The 25,051-nt window shown below is 44.0% G+C and overlaps 1 protein-coding gene across 1 annotated transcript; it reads left to right on the top strand.

Annotated features, from left to right (window-relative positions):
• Positions 1-98: 98 nt before the first annotated feature.
• itgav (integrin, alpha V) lies at positions 99-25,051 on the top strand. The gene is made up of 30 exons (XM_083681558.1): positions 99-585; positions 771-901; positions 3,481-3,572; positions 4,000-4,114; positions 4,373-4,434; positions 4,676-4,721; positions 5,682-5,804; positions 6,082-6,126; positions 6,237-6,280; positions 6,530-6,586; positions 8,479-8,531; positions 9,015-9,220; positions 11,699-11,890; positions 12,355-12,400; positions 12,980-13,087; positions 13,462-13,517; positions 14,297-14,451; positions 15,593-15,730; positions 15,951-16,018; positions 17,847-17,994; positions 18,264-18,356; positions 18,747-18,826; positions 19,557-19,637; positions 20,215-20,320; positions 20,638-20,796; positions 20,922-21,053; positions 21,257-21,370; positions 21,554-21,661; positions 22,059-22,181; positions 23,200-25,051. The coding sequence occupies exons 1-30, from the start codon at positions 419-421 to the stop codon at positions 23,296-23,298; spliced, it is 3,147 nt and encodes a 1,048-aa protein (XP_083537684.1). The 5' UTR covers positions 99-418; the 3' UTR covers positions 23,299-25,051.

The following is a 25,051-nucleotide window of genomic DNA, read 5'->3' as shown; positions in this document are numbered from 1 at the left end:
GCGACATTCCCATGGGGATGTGTGTGACATTACACGGAAGTCAGCTTTTTGATGATGTTACCGCGCACTTCCTGTACAGTTATTTCAGAACAGCCCAGCCGAGCTCCCCGCCGCTGCCTAAGTTCACAAACCCGATGTTACAGGATTTTATAATCACTTAAGATCTGAACTACACAGCTACTGACCCGTTGTGGAATGCTGTACATGTAAATAATGTGTTCGGGCGCGTTATTGACATGGTGGGTTTTTGATGTACCCTTTGACATGGAGTGCGGGATCTCGGTGGTCCATCATTAGTTTAGACGACGGACGGAGACGCTACGAAAGAGAACCTCGTCGCAGATCAGCGCGATAGGCAGAAACTAGGCGCCGTGTTTCTCCCCTGTCGAGGTCCTGTGTTTTTTACCCACTCGCTAAGATGGAGAGACGTCGCCGCACACTTTGTTTATGTTTGGCGTTGATATTACCTTGTTTGGAATTGTCCTCTTCCTTCAATCTGGATGTTGACAAACCGTCTGTGTTTTCTGGACCGCCAGGAAGCTATTTTGGATTTTCTGTGGATTTCTTCAGGCCAGATGACAAGCAGTAAGATTGACGTGTTACACTGTTTTTGCCACACTTATTCAATGTGCCAGTTTTACTATCATTGCTTTGCTCAGGACAGGGCAGGACAGTGGACACTCGACATCAACAGCAGTATCTTTGTTACATGATTGTGATATAATTGCTGCGAGTATATGTCCTCTCAAATCACTTCTGTTCATCTTCAGGTCAAACATTCTAATAGGCGCTCCAAGAGCGAATACAACTTCTGCTTCAACGGTGGTGGAGAGAGGTGCAGTCTACAGCTGCCCATGGCAAAGTAGTGCTGGCTGTCAACAAGTGCAGTTTGACAATTCTGGTGAGTAAATAGCCCTTACAGTTAGAACATTATTGATTTGACCCATTTCTAGATTGATCCCATCCCCACTACAATTAAATCACTGAGTGGGACACACCCAACCATGTTAGATTTGTATGTTGATTTCAAACACGTTCCAAGTTGACCACCTTTTTTCGCAATACATATTGGGAAAGATTTGCAAGCGTTTCAAAAGATTGGAGGGGAGTATTTAGGTTGTAGGACCGACGGGGAAGGGTTGTGTCAGGACCCATCCAGGAATGTAGGGGGTAGGGAGAGATGGTGTGCAGACATGCTCAGTGTTGAGCTAGAGTTACAGGGTTAGAATGAAAGTTTCATCAGTAACGGGCTTCAGGACTGTCTGTTACAATGAAAGATTCGTCAGTAATGGGCTTCCTGACTGTCAATGATGAATCAGTAATCACTCATTTCCTGTCTTGAAGGCAAATCATTCATTACACAGAGATGTACTCTCCTCTATACAAGTCACGACTATGTATAGATATTTGTGTACATTGCACTACTAACAACTCATTACTACTTTAGTACACTACTACTGCATGTCCTCCATGTGAAGAGTTTCACTGCACACACAAACAGACGATTCCCTTCAATGACCACTCATTCAGGCAGCCATTATTGTTATCTGAGGGGAAACTATGCCGCTCCTTTTTGTGTGTCCCAGATCTCATTGACATTCTGTGGCTGTCAGAGCTCAGCCAAACTTAGACGAAGCAGTAGGCCTACAACGCCATGCCAAGATCCTCTCCTGAACCTACCACAAAGAGCCCACCACAAAGACGCTCATTTGGACTACCGCACTCCGCTCCGAGCTCCCATCTAAGCAGACATACAGTAGCCAGCCACCTCTACGTCTGGCAGTATGAGCCCAAGTCTTTATCTCTAGAGCTTTGTTCATTTGTTATGTTTATTACAGTGCGTTCTGTGCAACTGATAAGTAAAATAATGTATTATACAGTTTACTTTGCCATTCTTTTGAAAAAAAAAAAGAAAAAGAAGAGAGCACTTTCCAAGCCTGAATTGCGTGTGTGGTTGAAAGCAATTCCAAAGTGAAAGTCCATAGTTTTTCCCAACTTTTCCCTCCTTTTGCAAGACATTACATGGCATTGTTTCGCCACAGAGTGTGTCCTAGCCTTGTTGTGATACAGCAAATGATTGCCGTGCCCACAATGAGTCCTTTGTGTTTGTTGTGACCTGCAGACTGGGGCGTGCAAGCTGACTCAGGCTAGATTAGTGGTACAGTCCAAGGAGACCGGGGGAGGAAATTACTGGAATTAGTCAGTGTGAGTTCAGTGGAGGGGCTTTTTCCACTTACTCATTCTGTTATTCCTCTCATGGTCTCAAACCTTGTTTTCTTGCTCTGTCAGTCATGGTAGTCATGGTGTACACGCAAAAACCTAAAGAGTTAGGCTTACAGCTTACCAGTCCTGCTTTAGATAACTGTGATTATATCGTTTTGGAGTGAGGGTGTAATAACATGCACTATAATTCTAGCTGGGTAAGGGTGGTAATATGTGATGACCAGGTGCAGGCTTGTAGAGGCCTTGGCCCCTCTGGGGGCAATCCCCTACTCTCCAGGCCAGAGAGGGGGACAGCTGCTGTTACAACAAAAACCCCACCTTCATCTAGTCATGGTGGGGCAGGAAGAGGGCGTTGTTTTTATCATATCAGGGTATATCATCTCACATAGGCTACTGTATGTGTCTGAGACTTGTCTGTCTGTTTCCTGTCCCCCCCCCCCTCCATATCTCTCTTTTTCTTTCTCTGTCCCCCCTCTTTCTTTCTCTGTCCCCCTCTCCCTCTGTTCCTCCCCCTCTCTTCCCCCTATATCCTCTCTCTCTCTCTCTGGGTGTGTTTATTAGGCTTATGACGTTTCTGTTCAAGGTTCAGCTTGTTCCAACTATGAGGTGTTGAGTCACTTTTTTTCTGGATTTATTGGCTTTAATGACATGGTGCCTCAGCATGCTTAAGACTGAGGTAACCTTCCATTTTATGAGCCCTGTAGGCACTTGAATTCTGCCTGTATAGGCCTTAGCCTCTTCATACCAGCTGAGTTGTACCAGCTGTACAAGCAGAGTTGCTTGTATCCAATTTAGCAATGTCTGCTGCAAATGTTGACATATTCTCTGATACATTTATTCAGTTGTTATCTCTTGATTCCAAGGAGAGCTAGGCTAATTTAATCTTTTCACATCATCATGACTACCTTTATCATATGAGAACAAAGGCCGCATAGGCGTTTGCTTGGCGGGTAGGTGTTAATGGGTGTTGGCTTGGACCAATTTCCTCTATATAGAATACCATTTGATCTTCAGGCTGTCACCAGCAGGACGAGGATGAAAGCCCATCCCTGCCGCCTTCCCCCTAGTAATGATTAGGAATGCCACACATCAATGGGATCAAGCTTGGCTATATTTTTATTTATTTTTATTTAACCTTTATTTACCCAGCAAGTCCCCTTGACCTTGCGGATACACCTGTCTGAGGAATCAAACTCCTAGAGATGTGGCACTCCTGAAGTAATACCTGCTTTCAACACTCTAATTTCCATCTTATAGATGACAGAAAGAATGTCGAAGGGATTCAAATGGAGTTCAAGTCCAACCAGTGGTTTGGAGCCACCGTACGCTCGGACGGTGAACACATTCTGGTGAGTCTCGTGATCATTATGCATCAGTTTATATACAGTAGACCTTTTCAAAGACCAAAACACGCTTTACAATAGCGTTTCCCCTCTGTGTGTTAGTCTAGTTAGGAAGTGAGAGTGGGATATTTTCTTTACTGTCTTGGGTTGTTGTTGTCCTAGGCCAGCGATCCTCAGTCCTGGTCCTGGAGAGCCGCAGTTCTCTAGGCTTTTGCTCCAGCTCAGCAGGGACACACCTGATTTGGCTAATCAAGGTTTTGAAGATCACGTGATTGGTTCAATCAGGTGCGATAAGCGCTGGGCTGGGACAAAAACCTGGACCCACTCCGGCCTTCCAGGACCGGGGTTGAGTACCACTGTTCTAGGGGACTGTCAGTCAGCCCTGCTATTGAGTTGGTATTGATGAGGCGATGTATTGTGTATTTCTCCTAAGGCCTGTGCCCCTCTCTACCAATGGAGCACGTACGGGTTCTCCGAACGAGAGCCCGTCGGAACATGCTTCCTCAAGAAGGGAGAAAGCGTGGTGGAGTACTCCCCCTGTCGATCAAGTAAGTGATGCATCCCTGTATTGACTGGTAACCGTCGATGGGCATGTTTCCCAAAAGCTTAATTGATAATTTTTTCGGTCAATTGCCTAGACGCCTGCAGGTTCTGTGGATTAAAGATGAATGTAGTGCTACAATACCTTTGGGAAGCTCACCGGAGAACAGTTTCCATCTTGTTTTTAATGTACCAATCACCTAGACCAGCTAGAGAAGTTTTGATGAGTACTAAAAATCAGTTTGATGTGTTTTTCTCTCCAACAGACGCTAACACCCCAGAGGGTCAAGGCTTCTGTCAAGCCGGGTTCAGTGTTGACTTTGTGAAGGTGTGTACTGTGTAGCGTTCCACTCAACGAAACATCAATCATCCGTGTCTTTTCTTAAGTCTTTGTTTTGTTTTATTCGTTATGTTTTTTTTTTTTCATCTGTCAAGTAAGTTTGAAAGGATTCTGTGAAAAGTATTTGTTTGCTTCTCCTAGACTGGCATTCAGTTGTTGTTGTTTTTATCCTGTATAAACCTAAACTGTCAGTGAGAAATACAGCTTTTCCTTCATTCTCCCCAAACAGAATAAGCGAGTTGTTGTGGGGGGACCTGGGAGCTTTTATTGGCAAGGTAAGTGATGTAATTGTATATACTCAGCTAACAGGTTTGATATTCAAGGGTATGGTCAGGCATACACATTGTTCTCTGTCTGGCTCTCCTGTCAGTAGAAGCAGCGCACTCCAGTGATTTGGGGAATGTGTGTGAGGCTCCGCTGAAGTGTAGCCTTTGTCAAGTTTGCTCTGCAGTTGAACAGTGAGCAGCAGGAGTCTCTTGGTTGTCATGAGCTGACACTCGCCTGCTGTATGTGTAAACAATATGTTTGGTCGATGTTGTAAACAAGTTCAGTAACAAGTTCTTTGATGAATGGAGCATGGATGAGAAACTATTGTAGCACGATAGAAGATTGTTTGGATGACTTGAATCCAGTATTGTGTAATAATCTAGAAGTTTAAAATAGTTTCATTTATGAATATGATTTCTGAAAAAAGTTCTGTTATGGGAAACAGAGGGTGTCAGAAGGATTGTGTGCTGGCAGGTTGCCAGCTCTGTCTCTGGTTGTTGTTGTGAGTAAGTGGGCAACCCTCCGTGGGCAGGTCCACACTGGCACAGCAGATCTCTACAATGCTGCCTTGTCTTACTGGACTAAACCCTACCAGCCGTTCCAATAAGTTAACAGCAGTGTGAGTGTTTCTGCTGAGTCTGTTGTTGGTTTAGTAGTGTTTCCTCTGGGTGTGCTAATTTCTGCATCCGGAAGAGAGTCAAACAGCAAATCCAGGCCTTTTTCAGCAGACAAAGTTGTTTTTATTTTGGCCCTGGGCTGCTCAGCTCTATACAGTGTGAATTGAATAGGCAGGGGTGGAACTGAAAGCCGTCAACACTTGGACGGGTGCCAACGTCTGCCACAGTCTCGTCTTTACACCACATAGCTTCTGCAGACAAACTTTGCCTCTTAGGACCAAGTTTGATTGGATCTCATCATCATCATCTGTCATGTCAATGATTCTGAATACGGTCTGTCCCTTTCCACAGGTCAGCTGATCTCTGACGATATCTCCGAGATCATCACCAGATTCAACAGCAAGTTCTACACCCCTTACAGTAACCAGCTCACCACCAAGTCAGCCAGCGCCCAGTACGATGATAGTTATCTAGGTAAGCCTCGTTCCAGAATGTTTTTAACTATTGACTTTTTTTGTATTGGATCTACGTGTTCCCAAGTGGTATTTAAGCTCTTGGTTTGGCTCTCCTGTGTAAACCTTTTTAATGGTAGTCGTGAGGTGGATGTGGTTGAGGAGTGTAATGTTCACACATGCTCGTGAACTGTTGATGTGCATCGTAAGCTAAAACGGCTCACTCTGCCTGGCACTATACCTTCTGGGCCATGGACTGTATGCATTTCAATCTTTGTGTTTGGGTCTTTTTCTATCAGGTTACTCTGTGGCTGTTGGTGATTTCAATGATGATGGAGAGGATGGTAAGACTTGTTTATTGATCACGATGTTGCTGTTCGCAGTCCTGTATGGCATTTCACATGAACCCTTTCACCTCCTTTTGATTTCTGTTATTTGCATTCCTTCTTTACAGATTACATTACTGGAGTTCCCAGAGGAGATAAGGCCCTTGGCTATGTAAGTGTTGTGTATTCAGTACTCACTCACACACACACATACTCAGACCTGTGTTCAAATAGTATGTGATTCATTTCAAATACTTGTGCTTGATTCAGTGTGCCTGAAACAATTAAACCAATGGGATAGTCCCAAAAGTGCAAACCCCGCCCACCTGGCACTCTAGGCAGGGTCTATGGCACGTACTACGGACATTATACGGATTATGTAAGGCTTAGCATAACTGTGTCTGATATTTTGTCTTGACAGGTGAACATTTTCAATGGAAAGAACATGGAGTCCATGTTGAACTTCACAGGAGTGCAGGTAAGCCATGACCCTCTAGGCCAGTGGTTCCCAAACCTTTAACAGTCATGTACCCCCTGTCGGTTATTTTGTAGCCTAATTGATATTCTATGAACATTATCCCTTACATATTAGACATTGTGATCATATTATTCTGTTGGATAGGGAGCATGCATTTATTTTTGGTACTGAGACTGCAGTCGGCTATTCAACAGGACTGTTTGGGAAGTTAAATCGCAGATTTATTTCGCGTACCCCCTAGATCGATCCATGTACCCTCGGGGTACACGTGCCCCACTTTGACAATAGTGGCTCTAGGCCATGTCCGATCACGTACCCTCATCTCAGTCATGTGATTAGGGTGTCATAGCCCATAGGGAATGTCATGAGGGGGAATATTGGGAATGCCATGCTGCTGTAAGATCAACTGCCCATGTGTGGGACAATAAAGTTTTCTGAATCTGTGACTGAGCAGTGACACATGGCTAAAAGAGAGGCTGTGGTCCTCAGCTTTCTTTGGTATTTGTTTACGAGGCTGCCGTTCCTGTCCAAACCCAACACTACCACATCTGGAACCCACTGTCAGCAACTAGATAGGAAGGGAAATGCAGGGAGTAGGAGGAGGAAGAGGAGGAGGAGGAAGAGGAGGAGGAGGAGGAGGAGGATGAGGAGGTGGAGTAAAGGGGAAAGGGGAAAGGGGAAAGGTTGGGGTGGAAAAGGATGCCCCCGGGGAGGAGAAGCACTCTGTGATAGCAGGGTGCTCTCTCTCTCTCTCCACTCACATCCGTGAACCTCAGTGACACAGAGACACCCAGCTGTGTTAACAACCTGTAAACATCTAGAAGCCTCTCCTCTGATGGGCCTTGTAAAGATGGCGGGCCGTGAGAGTGGCTCAGAGAGTGCTCTATGGAGCAGTTACAGTGGAGCCAGCGGGATTATAGGACTGCTGACATAATTGATATGCTTTTGTTTTTGGGGCATGCCCAGGAAACCGTACACAGCCCGCAGAGAGGCTATTTGGCTGTGTCCAGGCCTTTTGTATAATTGTTGTTCTGCTGTGTTGCTAACTCTGTTTTAGAGGCACCATACTGTAGATTGATTACTCCAATTAAATTAAATTCAAATGCTTTATCGGCATGACTGCCGAGACAATAACAACTTGGTATGCAACAATGGTATGCTCTGTATAAGAGAACACTCACTGGGCACTTTATTAGGAACACTATACTAATACTGGGTAGGGCCTCCCTTTGCTCTCAAAACAGCCTCAATTCTTTGTGGCATTGATTCCACAAGATGTTGGAAACATTCCTTTGAGATTCTGGTCCATGATGACATGATTGTGTCACGCAATTCCTGCAGATTTTTCAGGTGCACTTTCAAGCTGTGATTCTCCCGTTCTACCACATCCCAAAGGTGTTCTTTTGAATTCAGATCCGGTGACTGAGAAGGCCACTGAAGAACACTGAACTCATTGTCATGTTCATGAAACCAGTTTGAGATGACTTTTGCTTTGTGACATGGTGCATTATCATGCTGGAAGTTGGCATTGGAAGATGGGTAAATTGTGGCCATGAAGGGATGCACATGGTCAGCAACAATACTCAATAAGGCTCTAGCATTCAAGCGATGATTGATTGGTATTAACGGGCCCAAAGTGTGCCAAGAAAACATTCCCCACATCATTACACCACCTCCACCATGAGAAGGCGTACAGGTGTTCCTAATAAAGTGTTCAGTGAGTGTATGCTCTGTGTATAGTAATCCACATGATTCAGAAGACGTTTGGCCCACTATCGAAATACTGCAATAACCCATATGCATGACCAGATAACGGTTTCTGTTGGGGAGTAATAGTCCAAAATCTCTCTGTGATCAGACGCTCATTATTTTCCCCTGTTGTTTTCTCCAAGATGGCTGCCTATTTCGGCCATTCCGTGGCAGCATCTGACATCAATAATGATGGGTAAGTTATAATTTGGTACCCTGCCATACCTCAATTCCCAGTTGGCCAAGGCCTCTCTTACTGTCTGCTCCCTTTACTGTGGGATGTTTGTTAATGAGTCTGGCTTAATTAACGGTTGATCTGCTCAAGGCGATGTGGATGTCCTGTGTTGCAGCCCCAGTGGATCTGTAGAATGAACAGTAAAGATACACAGCCAGCAGCTTGTTGTGTACCAACTGTTCTCAAATGCTACTGAATATTGAATGCTATTAAATGTGTCTGTCTGTCTGTCCCTTTTTCTACCCCCCCCCCCCCACCTTCTCTGTATTTCTCTCTTCTCATTCTCTCCCCTCTGCCTCTGTTTCTCCCTCTCCTCCTCTCTTTCTTTCTCTGTCCCCCCTCTCCTTCTGTCCTTCACCCCCTCCCACCCCAATATTGTCCCCCCCCTCCCCCCACCTTTCTCTCTATATATTTCCTCACCCCTTCTCTTTATCTCTCTCTCAGGATGATGGACATGTTCGTGGGCGCCCCCCTCTTCATGGACCGCGGTTCAGACGGGAAGCTGAGGGAGGTGGGCCAGGTGTACGTCTACATGGGGAAGGGAGGCTTCTCCTTCCACCCCCCCCAGAAGCTAACGGGCTCTGAGATCTACTCCCGCTTTGGCAGCTCCATCAGCACCCTGGGAGACCTGGACATGGACGGCTTTCATGGTACCAAGCCTCTACATTTACATTTACATTCATGGCATTTAGCAGACGCCTTTATCCAAAGCGACTTACAGCAATACATTTGTTTAAGTAAGTGAATCATCTATCCATCAGTCATCATAAGACAAAGTAATCAATGCTCCCACCATGGGCCATAGGCAGTCGTAATGCCAGTAGGCTATTTTTTATTTTTTTATTTATTTTATTAGCAGGAGAGAACTTGTACAGGGGGGGTAGCGGGGATGAAGAGGTCTCTAGGGTTGGGGTTAGGGTTAGTATAGGGGGGGTAGGTAACTAGGTAGGCCTAGTTTCTTCCTCTGGAGATTTTTTTTATTCCAGGGAGACTCCATATGTGTCTGAAATAAGGACCATAGGCGTCAGTAATACCCTCATCAGACACAACATGCACCTTCCGATCAGGGGATCAATCGGTCGTCTGGCTGGCACGCCGTAAAAACCTAGTGGCCACTCGTGGTACTGTTGTAGTTCTCACTTGTAGTTCTGCCCAAAAAGACAATTCCCAATGTAATTCCAATGGAGTCATATTGTTCCTGGGCAAATTAGGTCCATTCCAGCATGACTTTCATGTTCTACAATTACTTTCAAATTCATGCCTTGGCCACCATAGTTTCTTTTATAGCCCAAATCTGACGATAGAACCATTTCTCATACTTCTATAAAGCGCTGATGTCATATGGAAGCTTCTGAGCCAGCCCAGGGGTGGGACGAACAAGCCACTAAGAAGGAGCATGGAAACCTTATGAACCATGCTCGACACGAGCGCGTTGCATCCAGAAGTGCCGCAATAATTGAACACGAACACTATAGTACATAAAATCACATTGTGTGTGCAGTATAAGCCAGTACATGCATTATTCTTTTGTATATTCTCAATAGTAGTTGTAACATGGTATTAGCTATTTATATAAGCTATACTGCAAGATGACAATGTAGCGCACAATAAATAGTTTATAATGACAATGAAGACACTGATGTTTGAAAATGATGGGTTAGGGTTAGACTGTTATGATATGCAATATAAATTATGGATTTGCAAAGGACATCATTTGATGGCAATCCATTACTACAGCCTAAGAGGATAGTGAAGTTAAAGGACAGTGACATTGAAGAGATTGTTATGATTTGGCCTACTGAAGTTTTCAAATTAATAAATGATGACAGTGATGATTAGGCTGTGTGAAATTATAATAATTGACCGTGTCCAACTAATATAGTAGTGCTGAAATATTTATAACTACATATATTATTCATTCATTATTATGAATTTACTGCAATTGCTGCAGAATTTGTGATTGGTCTAGATTATAGATTTGCCCCCCAAAAAATGCATGTATAAAGCTTTGAGAATTTATGCACAAATTTCTTTCATGCCATCTTGTTGTGCTTATAATGCTACTAATTGTACTGTTGGATGGGGCCCAAACATTGGGGCCCAAACATTTATTTCATGAAAGTATGACATTGGACATTTTATGGGACAAACTAAGCAACATAGCCTATTGATCTATGGCCTGGCTACTTATAATGCCCAGGTAATTCAACGTGTCAGCATTAGCCTATTGGCAACGTGAGCCTAGTTGGTGTATCGTCTTGCATCTCAAATTGTAGGCATAGGCATATTTACTGTACATTAGCCTACACCTGGTTGAGTGCACCGAAGTTAGCAGCATTGTTTTTCTCTCATGGCTCTCATGAGTTTGCCAGTCTCCAGGTGTGTTATATTCTACGACAGGTTAATTATAATTATATTATTTCTACATCTGTTTGGTGGAAATATGCTTTTAGTTATGCAGTACGTCATGTCTTCAAATAAATCCATAGCATTGACATACCTGTTGACGCAGTTACAGTGAAATGCTAATCAAGGCTTAGAACTGAGGGACGCTGCATGAGCGAACATCATGGGATCAACAACCTGTCAATCGTGGCAAGTAAAGGGCATTAAGAAGGCTTATGTACTGTAGCCATGTACAATTCAGTGATACAGCGCCCTCGGAAAGTATTCAGACCCCTTCACTTTTTTTTTTTTACATTTTGTTGTGTTTTATAGACTCAATTTAAAATTGATTAAATTAAAAGAATTTGCCATCAATCCACACACAATAGAAATTGTGTTTTTAGAAATTTCAGTAAATTTATTAAAATTGAAATACGGAAATACCTCATGTACATAAGTATTCAGACCCTTTGCTATGACACTCTTAAACTTAGCTAAAATGCAAAAATGTCATCAACAAATCACTCAGTAAGTTGAATTGAGTCCATCTTAAAATTATGAAATGTGCTGAGTTGGTAGTGACATCCTAATCTACGCAGTGTGTAATTGATTCCTATGCAAATCAGAGACCCTATAAAAACAAAACATATTAATTCCAAAATTACATGAACTATTATCCTTGCATTAAGATGGACCTGGCAAGAACGTTCAGGCTTGATGATCTTCCCCTCTCCTGTTCTCAGACATTGCCATCGCCGCCCCGTACGGCGGGCTCAAACACCGGGGGATGGTGTACATCCATAACGGGAGGGCGGGGGGTCCTGACCCCATAGCCTCTCAGGTCCTGGAGGGGCGGTGGGCTTCCTCCTACATGCCCCCCAGCTTTGGATATGCCATGCATGGAGCCACCGACATTGACCAGAACGGGTACCCAGGTACAGAGGAGTTTGTATGTCTCTGAGCAGACGAAGCAGCAGTGTGTGAGGGTTTCGGGTGTTTGTGCCCAGCCAGTGTGGTGTGGTATTTCTGTGCATGTTGCAATGTTGTTGAGACAGAAATTGGCACCGTTACTGAGAGAATAAGGTCTGCTCTTCCTGTCTGGTCCTTGTTTGAAGAGAATTTTTTTTATATATATATATATATATACATATATATGTTTTCAACAATATCAATACTATATATCATTTTATTTTTTTCATAACTATAGATAAACAATATTTTCAACCCAGGTTATTCTAATAACAAAACGTAAATTCTGTTACATACTTTAGAGTTCTTTAGGTGTGACCTCTATGCCACGTAAGTAAGGCTTTAGTTGGCTATTGCTGTTGCTGGGTAACCCTGTGTGTTGCCATTTCTAAATGACTGACCTGTGTGTTTTCTCTTCCCTGCACCACAGACCTAATCGTTGGGGTGTTTGGAGCAGACAAAGCTGTTCTGTACAGGTAGGCCTGCCGTGCCGGCCTTTGATCTTACTGTACACATGCATCCAATGTGCTTTTATGACCAGGGCCCACCTCAACCATCAAATGAGTTTTATTTTAATAGAAAGGAATCCCACACAGTTTATATACAATTAGTGGTGTGTTAACCTTAATGAATGTAATACATTCAACATGGACATATCTAACAGTGAACCAGCAGCCACTGTTTTGGATAAAGGCACCCAATACTACAGCATGTAATGCATGCAGGCCATGTTCCAGACTTGTATATTGATTTGACCTACATACAAACCCATTGTATCCACTGGTGAATTGTTCACATGGCTGAACAGTACTGTTGTGGACAATACAGTCTTTGAAATGGCTCTGAATCAGTCTTTGGTAGCTCTGAATATGATCCACGTGATGGACTTTCATATCTATTCAACCTTGATGTACACCATAGGTTTTAGCCATGGACAAACGTGTGACGTAAAGTTCTCTCAGCCTGTGCTATCCACTGCTACTGTAGATCAGATGGCTGAGTGGTGTGGTTGTGACGGGATGTCTGTGTTCATGTTGTGTCCGTCTGACCCTCAGGGCTCGGCCTGTCATCAGTGTCAACGCGACCCTGGACATCAGTCCTCAGATCCTGAACCCTGAGGACAAGAGTTGCAAACTGCCTGACACCAACACCCCTGTTTCCTGGTGAGTCACACACACACACACACACACACACACACACACACACACACACCAATACACACACAGACACCAACACACACACCAATACACACAGACACAGACACACACACACACACCCCAATACACACACAGACACCAAGACACCAGGACACACACACACACACACACACACACACACACACACACACACACACACACACACACACGGAATGCCGGGGTCTGTGAAGCACTTCTGTAACCGTGCAGAGCTTATGTAAGGCACGTATGAGCTGTTCGCTGTAATGTGCTGTGTCCTCCTGCTGAACACGGGCATGATTGACATTTACTGTGGCGTCTTTGAAATGTTAACGCTTGGTCTTATTTCTGTCCCCGCTCAGTTTCAAAGTGAAGTACTGTCTGAAGGCCAGTGGGAGAGGAGCCCCGGCCTTACTGAGTAAGTCCCACATTGCGTTGGATCCCACGGGGGCAGGAAGCTCTACTTTGAGACAGCGTTGCGTCACGTTGCGGTCCTCACCCAAGCTTTACCTCGCCACAGACACCCTGTCGCCACTGTGTTGCGACACATCCACCAACAGACACACACATTGGCTGTGGCGACACACACACACAGACGGACGCACACACACACACACACACACACACACACACACACACACACACACACGCATGTACGTACACGCACAGTGTAGCTGCAGGGTCTCTGTGTGGGTGTGAGGGTTTTTAAAAGGGGCCCATCCGGCTCTTCCATGGCACCACGGGCTGTTTGTAATGGCTACCAGACCCAGGTTCCACTGTTAAGAGACCACCTACGACGCTGCCGCCAATTTATTACCCCTCTCAACCCTTTGAGCTTTACAGCCTCTGTCCCTACTAATGGGTACTCTCAGGAAACCAGAGGGACAGATATTTGTGTTGGTATGATCTATGACTAGAGTTCTCTTGGAAGTTCTCTGGAAGTATAGTATTGACATTTTTCACATCCTGATTCATTGTCTACTGAAAGCACTTTGCGCGCTCACAAAAACCCTCTGTCACATGACTTGAATTGGCACTCACTTTGAATACAGTAGCTTACCGTACAGTTTAGGTTGCTGTGTCCTGTGCTGTGTCCATACGCTACTTCTATGGTGTCCCCATTGTGCTCCAGTCCTTGGAGTTAGCAAGGCCTCATGTGTACAGTGTGTGTGTGTCTGTCTGTCTGTCCCTCCTCAGATTTCCAGGTAGACCTGGTCCTGGACAGACTCAAACACAAGGGGGCGATCAAGCGCGTGCTGTTCCTCCACAGCAGGACGTCTCAGTACTCCAAGAACATGACGGTGGCCAACGGCAAAGGACCAGCCTGCGAGGAGCAGGACGCCTTCCTCATAGTGAGTGTTCACAGCTCCAGACCGTTAGCCACTCTGCTTTGGCGTTGTTGTTCTTTTTAAATCTGGTCTTTATGCTATTGTGTTTAATTTGGTCCGACAATACGTGTCGTTGTGTATCATGCAAGGCCTTTAAGATGAAATTATATATTATATATGTATATATACTTTTAGTCAGTGTACCTTAGGGAAATCATGCTAGCCTCTTGTGTTACCGTCAAGGCTATAGTCAGTGTTAAAATGCTATGGGCTACGTTAATTAAATCCTTGTGTGAGTCCTTGTGTGTCATGAAAAGCATTTCCAATTAAGTGCATTAGAATTTATGTTAGTCAGTGTACCACCACAGGGAGAGTGTGCTAACCTCGTGTAAACTTCAAGGCTTAAAACAGTGTCAATATGCTATAGGCTGCGTTCATGAAATGTTGGTACTCTAACCTGAGGAAGAGCCGGGGTTCTCTTCTCCTGGATTTGCAGCTTTTGCGTTTTGGGATTTAGCCTTTTTTTTTTCTTCTTCTGTATTTCTGTAGTTTTAATATGAGTGAGAAGGTAAATGTAGTCTTTATATTATCTATACGGTAGAGAATGTAAAGTCTACGTAAATAGTCTATACCAGGTCTATACAATGTCCGCTGTTGAGTGTTTTCGTGTGAAGATCCCCCTTGGCCTGAGCTCACAGTAATGGTGTCCCCTCTCTCCTCCTGCCCTGTGCAGGATGACTCTGAGCTCACAGTAATGGTGTCCCCTCTCTCCTCCTGCCCTGTGCAGGATGACTCTGAGCTCACAGTAATGGTGTCACCTCTCTCCTCCTGCCCTGTGCAGGATGACTCTGAGCTCACAGTAATGGTGTCCCCTCTCTCCTCCTGCCCTGTGCAGGACGACTCTGAGCTCACAGTAATGGTGTCCCCTCTCTCCTCCTGCCCTGTGCAGGATGACTCTGAGCTCACAGTAATGGTGTCCCCTCTCTCCTCCTGCCCTGTGCAGGATGACTCTGAGCTCACAGTAATGGTGTCCCCTCTCTCCTCCTGCCCTGTGCAAGACGACTCTGAGCTCACAGTAATGGTGTCCCCTCTCTCCTCCTGCCCTGTGCAGGATGACTCTGAGCTCACAGTAATGGTGTCACCTCTCTCCTCCTGCCCTGTGCAGGATGACTCTGAGTTCAGGGACAAGATCACTCCCATTGCAGTCTTCATGGAGTACAGTCTGGACTACCAACAGTCCTCTGACAAAACTGGGCTGCTGCCAATCCTGGACCAGTCTGCCCCTGCCAACGTCTCCAAACAGGTACTGATGGCCATGCCTGGTTCTAACCCTAACCCTAACCCTCTCCATAAGAGGACTCATTGTGATTGATTCATCGATTCATTTAACTGATTTGATCACGATACAAAACATGTAGTACCCCCCCCCCCCCATCCCAAATCTCAACACTACAGTATCACACACATTGATAAAACTATTGCAAATCACACAAAATAACTCAAATGGCAATAATGTTTCTTAGGCTCACATTTTACTGGATTGTGGGGAAGACAACATCTGCAAGCCAAACCTGAAGCTGACTGTCAAGAGGTGAGTGATTGTTTACACTTTAAGGGGGCACTCTGGGATTCAAACAATCACAGAGCGGTCTCCCTTGGTACTTTCTTTTGGTGAACAGCTGATGGATAGGGGTGGAGAAATGTAACCACTGTCAAATTCATAGACAGAGCTGTGAATGCAAGGACTGACCATCCATGAATTTAAAATCATAGTTTGAACCATGTTTTGAAGCTATACAGTTTAAAATGACATTGTTTACAAACTGGAGTAAAACAAGCTTATATTTTGGGTTCTGATGGGGTAAGATAGTTGAACTGAAGCTCATGAGGCATTGTTAAGTTACATTCTTCAAGAATCAATAGCTATATATAATTATTTTAAAAGTCCAAAAATGTATGTACCAATCCCTTTAACAGTTGACGAACAAAATGCAATTTATTTCTCAGTAATCATGCTGATAGTTTGAAAAAGGGATAAGAACAAGTAAAAGGAGAAATAAGAAAGAAAAAAAGATAAAAGATCTTTTTTGTTGTTGTTGTTGTTGTTGTTGTTGTTGTTCTTTTCAGTCAGGCTCTGTTAATCCTGTAGTACACAAAAGCTGATATACGGGGAGAGAAATCAGATAACATGGGGAGGGAAAACAAGAATGCATTTACTTTGTTCACTTAAACAGTGCTCTCGTATTGCATTTCAGAGTCCATTTTTTTTAAAACCACGTTTCTTTAGTATAACTGTACCATACTGCCACTACATACTTCAAATGCCTCTTCTCTCCCCTCACTCCCTTCTCCCTTCACTCCCTCTCTAAATCATTTCCCTTACCTTGATGTTGTGTTGATCTTTCTAGAAGAGGGACCTCTCCTTCAGTTTTTCTCTCTGCCTTCTTCTGGGCTTTGTTCTTGTCCCACTCCAGCCTGTTGTCCTCAGTTGTCAGTCTCTTCTCCTCTGCCTCCAGCAGCTTCGCTTGATTCCTCTGTTGCTGCTCAGTTTTGGTGATGTTTTTTTCTCAAAGGAAAGTTAATTCATAAACGTACTTACCAAACACCTCTTTCAACACAACTGAACCAAAATGGGATATTCTATACAGTGGAATCACTTGGAGTTATAGAGACTTTTCCTCCATGACAATGCACTGTGATGCCATATTTATTATGACAATAGCATCACATTGCCCTTAGCCTAGGTAACAATAAAGGATACATTAATTAACATAAAATAATGTGATATTCAACATGATTTAATGCACTTTTAAAGCTTGTCCATGCTTAATAAAATCACAAAAATGGTTAATGGAGAAGTTATTCATGCTATTGATGGGGTGAAAGTGAAATTGCTGCAGAGTAACCTGGAATTTTCTGAATTATGCCATTTGGAAGGTTTATCACTGAAGTGTAAAAATGCTATCATTAGACTTTAAAGTTAAGTCCCAGAAGAGAAGTTCAAGATTAATGTACCATCGAGGTCTGTGATCTAACTCCTGACAGACTTACTTTCAGTGTGTCAGTGACTTAGACCTGACTAAATTAGCTCCAGTATGTCAGTGACTTAGACCTGACTAAGTTAGCTCCAGTGTGTCAGTGACTTAGACCTGACTAAGTTAGCTCCAGTATGTCAGTGACTTAGACCTGACTAAGTTAGCTCCAGTGTGTCAGTGACTTAGACCTGACTAAGTTAGCTCCAGTGTGTCAGTGACTTAGACCTGACTAAGTTCGCTCCAGTGTGTCAGTGACTTAGACCTGACTAAGTTAGCTCCAGTGTGTCAGTGACTTAGACCTGACTAAGTTAGCTCCAGTGTGTCAGTGTTCTGCCGTAGCTGTGATGTGTTACTGATGTGTTTTGACTCGCCTCTGTCCACCAGCGACCAGAAGCAGATCAACATCGGTGACGACAACCCCCTGACCCTGGAGGTGACAGCAGAGAACGGAGGGGAGGGGGCGTACGAGGCGGAGCTCCACGTCTTCCTGCCCCCCCAGGCTGATTTCACCGGGGTGGTCCGCAACAGTGAGGTACACTGCTCCCACATTCCAAATCCCTAATCCTAATCCCAATCCTGCTCCAAATCCCATCCTTATCCCAATCCTGCTCCTAATCCCATATATGTTCTGTTATAGAGAATATGTGAGAGGAGAAAGATGTTTGGAATGAGGTGGGACTGGGGTTGGATCCAGTGCTCACATGTATTCATGTTACCAGGCTGCAGCGGTGACCATTGGACCCATCCTCTGGCCCATAATGATGAGAGAAGTGACTTGATGTCTGTATTTTTCATGTTCAGACTTTGTCCAAACTGTCCTGTGCCTACAAGAGAGAGAACCAGACCAGGGTGGTGGTGTGTGACCTGGGAAACCCCATGAAAGGAGGAACTAAAGTAGGTCATGGGAGTGAAAGTGAACGAGCTCATTTAATGGAATAAGAAGCTACTGTGTTAGACCCCCTTGGGTGATGAAGTGCTTTGCATAGTAATGACACTTCAGAATAAGTGAAAATGAGGATCTAGGATTTATTCATTTAAGTGAAATGTTCACAGTGTTGCAGATAGATGTGTAATGTATTATTGAGGTGACGTGACACCCTCGTCGGCATAACAGACATTGATGCCTGTTTGACACGACTTTTCCGGATGAACATTCTGTAACATTGCAACCCCCCTGAGCAGGCCCCAGCTGTTGGTTTGAGGTCTGTTTTCTCCTCTGCATGATCCAAATGCTTTGTTCTGATTGGGCGTAGTTGTTCCTAATATTGTGGTCTGATTGGCTAGGTGTTGGCGGGGCTGCGCTTCAGTGTCCACCAGCTCTCGGAACAAGACACGTCTGTCAAGTTTGATCTGCAGATACAGAGGTAACATCATTCTAGCTCTGCTGCAGTGGCTTTAAAGGAGGACTTTGCTCAAAAATAAATTTTCAAGTATATCTCTCATCAGTCCACTGTTGATATGGTTCCAACGTATAATTACTTTTTTGCATTACAAGTCTCTTAGATATCCGCATGACAAGCTTATATTTACTTCCTGGAATTGTGAGCTAACAATGCATTTTGTGTGACATTTGAGTGAGCCAATGTTCTTTAATGGTAGGTTAGAACAATCATTCATCATTTAGATCCTTTCTTCATTTGAATAAAGCAGAGCCCGTCTCTCTCCACAAATGTCCACAATGGAAGACTAAGTGGCACTGTGCTCCCTGCTTGTATTGAGATTGGCATGTAAATGACAGCCCGTTGTTCTAAGGAGACCATTCTTCTCCAAACATATTGTTTACTCTACCAACCCCCAAGCTCACACGGCACTTCTCTACAGGGTTATTTTGTTTACCAAAGTAATTGTTGAATGGCTGAGACTAGTTTAGCGCATGTGTCTTGTGGTTAAATTCTCTGGAGGGAGTTTATGAGGCTTTGGCAGGAGTTCAAACTCCTCATTGTCAGACATGAAGCAATAGCACCACCATGTGGACATTTGTAGTATAACACCAACCTCTGCTAAGTCGGGACATGCCGAATGCTTAGTACTGTTGCTTTCTGATGTGTTGGGTTTGTGTTACTCCCTAATTTTCTTGGTACACTTTCCTTGCAGTTCCAATCAGTTCAACAACACCAGCAATTTGGCCTCCAGTATCACCAAACTAGCTGTTCTGGCCAAGGTGGATATTAGAGGGTAATTTCTATTTCATTCACTTTGATACCATTTTTCTGCACATTGTACTATAGAATACAGAGTGATAATTGTAGAATAATATTGTAGATTATTCTTATATTCTTGAAATAGTCCATTTATCAGAGCAGCTAATGAGTTCCTGCTGCCTCAACTCCCAGGTGGGACATTCAGCCAGCCTGCCATCTGTCCCTGGAAGCTGGGTGTTTAGCCTGATTCTCTTTAGTAAACATCCTGACTGAGAAATGGAAGATGCATACAATCTGTGCATCTTCTTTCATAAAAGTCTGCTTAGCACTTAACGATAATAACAATTAAATATTGTTCTAAAATGTTCATGAAAACAACAAATAGACACTGCTGCAATGATAATGGATTTGATTTGTATCGTGCTTTGGCTTTTCCGCCAGGTGCTCAAATCTCTGTACATGTGCCAGGTGCTTATGGGTGAACTCACCTCATCCACTACAAATGTTTAGCACCTACTTGGGTTAGAAAGTGTTTATGACCTAACTCTACGATCCCCTATGGTCAAGTATAACCCGGAAGTGACCCTAACCCTTCGCTCTCTGTCCTGTAGAGTATCAGCCCCGGACCAGATCTTCCTGCCCATCGCTAACTGGCAACCCAAGGACAACCCTGTCATAGCCGATGACATCGGCCCACTGATCCAGCACATCTACGAGGTCGGCCTTGTTTCATCACATGACCTGGTGTCAAAACCTTACACTGACCTTGTCATCAATCTGTATCTGTACATGAATACAAACTGCCAGCACAATTTTCTTTTGCTATTTGCTGGCTTCTTGGAACAGGTCTCCCTTGTAAAACAGATTTTTTTTTTTTTCATCTCAATGGGATCACCTTTAGAAATGAGGAATTAAAGAAATCATAATATTCATACATTCACATCAGTATATTATCATCGTCATTATCATCGTCATCATCAATAAAGCCCTCTTCCCCTTGTGCTGTTGAGTAACCTGTATCGTTTCCCTTTCAGCTGCGTAACCACGGTCCCAGTACGTTCAGTAAGGCCGTCCTGGACATCGACTGGCCGTACAGGTTCAACAACGGCTCTCTGCTCTACATCACCAAGTACGAGGTGGAGGGGGCCATGAACTGCAGCACAGACATGCAGATCAACCCTCTCAATGTCTCAGTAAGTCATTCAACCAGAAATGGCTTCTAAAATGTGAATCATCTCCAAAAAAAACAAGAAAGTGTCTCTCTATGAAGAGCAATAGAGCCTTGGTCTAAGGGAGCGCCGTCTGCTGTCTACTCTAGAACCCTGTGTCAGTAGAGAAGAACAGCACTTCTTCAGGGACCAGTGGAGACAGGAACGAGGGCAGCAACCGGAACCACGTTCACCGCCGAGACCTGGAGGGCAAAGAGGTGGAGGAAGACCTGCAGACACTGGTACTGTACCATCCAATATGGAACACTCTTAGTATTCTAAGAGTATTCCTATTACAGTTCTTTGGGACGGTCATTATTGCCTACTGCTCCACACCCAACCGAAGCACCCAGGCATTCTCACCTATTCCTGTATTAATGATCCGTATGAAAGAAGCAACCGGAAATAGTGAATCATTTTAAACGTGGTGTTTGTGTGTCCTCAGGACTGCTCCAAGGCCAAGTGTCTGAAGATCAGGTGTCAGGTGGGACGTCTGGAGAGGGGTCAGAACGCCATCGTGTACATCCATGCCCGCCTAGGCGTGGCCACCTTCCAGAAGGTGAGGTGGCGCTTCCCTATTGGTGTAGCACGACACTGTTACACCCCCTAGAGGCTAGACAAAACATCTGTAGAACTGTGTGTGTGTGTGTATGTTTGTACGTGTACTCTAGGACATTTAGGTCATTGTAATGTTTTATTGCAAATCCAAATGAATATTGTGTGTGTGTCTTTTTCCATCCAGACCGACAGCCAGAATCATTCGTTCCTTGTGAGATCTTCTGCCTCCTTCAGCGTGATTGAGATGCCCTACAAAAACCTTGTGTCTGAGCTGCCCTCCAACAGTACTACCGTGAGTGTGTTTTCCTCATGATGTATGACGCCCGCTAGACTCCAAATTGGCACTTAGCCACGCTAGGTCTGAGAGTTGTCAATAGATGGAAATAATACAAGTCATATTTCCAGCCCGCCATTCAGAAGCCAAGGTGAGGCTGTTCCCTTATTGCTCAAACCTATCCAATCCTCTCAGATCTATAGGATTGCCTTGAAGGTAGGCAATACTGTAGGTCCCTTAGAAGGGGCTAAGGGGGCGATTTGGAATGCTTTAACCTCTGGTTCTCTTCTCTGTAGGTCTGAGTGGGAAATGTTGGTCCATCAATCTGTTAAACGGAGTGTGGCTGTGATGACCTAAGGTGTCACCTGTACTCAGGGTAAACACGCCCCCCTTGGTGTGATGTTCCTCTCCTTAGGTGAGCCTGACGGTGATCTGGGTGAAGTCTGACTACATCACGCCCGTCCCCGGGTGGGTGGTGGCCCTGGCCGTGCTGTCCGGTCTGCTGCTGTTGGCCCTGCTCATCTTTGTCATGTACAAGGTGAGGCTTTTCCTCCATCTCTCTTCTCTTCCTCTTCTTTACCGACAGTACCAGTCAAAAGTCCGGACACACCATCTCATTTAATGGTTTTTCTTTATTTTTATTGTTTTCTACATTGTAGATTAATATTGAAGACATCAAAACAATGACGGAACACATATGGAATTATGTAGTAAACAAAAAAGCGTTAAACAAACCAGAATATGTTTTATATTTTAGATAAGTAGCCACCTTTTGCTTTGATGACAGCTTTGCACACTCTTGGCAAGGTGTGTCCAAACCTTTGACTGGTACTGCAGACTATCCCGTCTTCTTCTTCTCTTTGACTGGTACTGCAGACTATCCCGTCTTCTTCTTCTCTTTGACTGGTACTGCAGACTATCCCGTCTTCTTCTCTTTGACTGGTACTGCAGACTATCCCTTCTTCTTCTCTTTGACTGGTACTGCAGACTATCCCGTCTTCTTCTTCTCTTTGACTGGTACTGCAGACTATCCCGTCTTCTTCTTCTCTTTGACTGGTACTGCAGACTATCCCGTCTTCTTCTCTTTGACTGGTACTGCAGACTATCCCTTCTTCTTCTCTTTGACTGGTACTGCAGACTATCCCGTCTTCTTCTCTTTGACTGGTACTGCAGACTATCCCGTCTTCTTCTCTTTGACTGGTACTGCAGACTATCCCGTCTTCTTCTTCTTGTCTTTACTCTACCTGTTATTTCCCTCCGTCTCCTCCTGTACTTATTAAAGTGCCTGGGTCATTACTGAAGCGGGAGTCCTATGTTTGTTTGTTCCCGATCCATCCATAGTTGACCCTCAAGGTTTGGTTCATCCCATTTTTGGTTCTAGCCCAGCACTAACACACCTCACTCTCCCAAGTCCTCAATCCCTTAAATCAGGGATGAGTTACCGAAAATCTAACACACACCTATGTCAGGTATGTCAGTACTGGGCTTGGGAACAAATGTGCACACATTGAGGAGCCCCTACTTTAACCAGCTACCCCTCCCCCTTCTATCCACAGCTGGGTTTCTTCAAGCGCGTGCGTCCCCCTCAGGAGGACTGTACGGAGAAGGAGCAGCTGCAGCCGCAGGAGAACGGAGACAGGAACACGGACGCCTAGCGAGGCCTGCTGTGACCCCCCCCCCCCCCCCCCGGCCCTAGAACGTGGCTGCAAGAGCATACAGTGGAGGCCTACAATGGCTGTGTGGGCTATGGCGAGCCATTGACGACTGGTAGCTCTAGCAACAGCCAATTCCAAATTGGCTGAATTCCAAATTGGCCCCTAGCTCCTAGCAACTGCTGTAGATATGAGATGATTTTGACGGTAGTTATACAAGAACAGTATTAACAATATATTTGAGGTATAAACAATATTAATGTATTTCGCGCGAACAAAACAGATGTTTGCCATTTATTCGTACCTCCCCACTCTCTCAGATGTACAGGAGTGCCGATTGGGTCAGGGCTAGGGGGCACAGAGACAGATATAATCCCCCTTTACACTCTTGCTAGTCAAGTTCACAATGTATATTTACCGTTACACACACCTGAGGCCTGGCTCCATATATTTACCATTACACACACCTGAGGCCTGGCTCCATATATTTGGACCACACTGCTGTACCACACAGTTCTGATACTGTCGGAAACAAGAGAGATTGATATGAAATGCTGTGTATCTAAATCTACGTTTTAGATGACTGAAACGGGAGAGGCTTGTCCTGGTTCTTTCTCTGCATCTTGTTGCACTGACTTGCAGTTGTGAATACATGCGTTCAGAGAATATAATAACACAGCATTATAAGACAGAAATAATTGCAATATGAGATGTAACTAGGAGCAATAAGAATACTTTGTCTTAAGACTCATACTTTGTCTGATCAGGACTTGACATAGTTGAAGTGTTGCAATGATGTTGCATTTTTTAAATGATAACTGCCAAGTGTGGATGATTGATATACTTTTTTTGATTTTATGGGTTATATTGAATAGTAATTTGTATGAATTGTTTGTTCAAACACAGATGATTTTAAGTCTTTTCGGGTTCAGGTGGTAGGTTTAGAGGATGTTGGGCTTTTTTTTTTGCAAAAAAACGTTTGTGGGTTTTGAAGAATGTCACTAGGGTTTCAACTGTAATATTGCATTTTCACAATGCTTGAGGTAGAGGTAAGCACATTTCACTGGCAATTTAATATTGTTTGTACTGTATGCTGTGGTCTTCAGATTTGATATCTTTAATTAAACTATAACGTTTATGAATTTTCAGATATTTCAAAGTTCTGTCATTTTCAGCTTGCCCTTATGCTGTTGACAATGGAAAAGGCCTTGACAATGGAAAGAGTCCCCATATATCCAAGTACCTAACATAGCTAAATGCATTTTGTAGTTCACAAAATCACAACAAAGTCTGTGTTTGTATATTTGCAATGATTTGTATAAAAGAACTTCAAGATTGAATTGACCCATATTGGGTTGGCATCAGCATGGGACTAACGTTGTTCAATCGTTGTTTATTAGTCAAGAATCACACTAATGATAACAACGTCATTATTTTACTGGAACACAAATTAATTATTCACTAGCCTCTCAGTCACTGCTTTGTTCTGTTTTATTATTTATCTTGGTGTAAGTTTAAAGTTTAAAGTGGTAGATGTTGTTTCTTTGAGAGTGTAGAATGGATTTCTACATTTGCTCTAACTGGGTGATTGGTCATGTTTCATATTGTTACTTCCTTGTTCATATTTCACTTATTGTTTTCAATTAAAATATTTGCAATTGTGTATGTATGTATTCTTTCCCTCCGAAAAACAAATGTTTCTTCTAGAGCTGACTTCTCTCTCTCATAAATGAAATGAATAAATGGGTTTAAAGTA

This window comes from Argentina silus (assembly GCF_951799395.1).
Source record: "Argentina silus genome assembly, chromosome: 12".
NCBI lineage: Eukaryota > Metazoa > Chordata > Actinopteri > Argentiniformes > Argentinidae > Argentina > Argentina silus.
The sequence above is the reverse complement of the archived record's forward strand: the minus strand, read 5'-3'. Positions and strand labels throughout refer to the sequence as shown.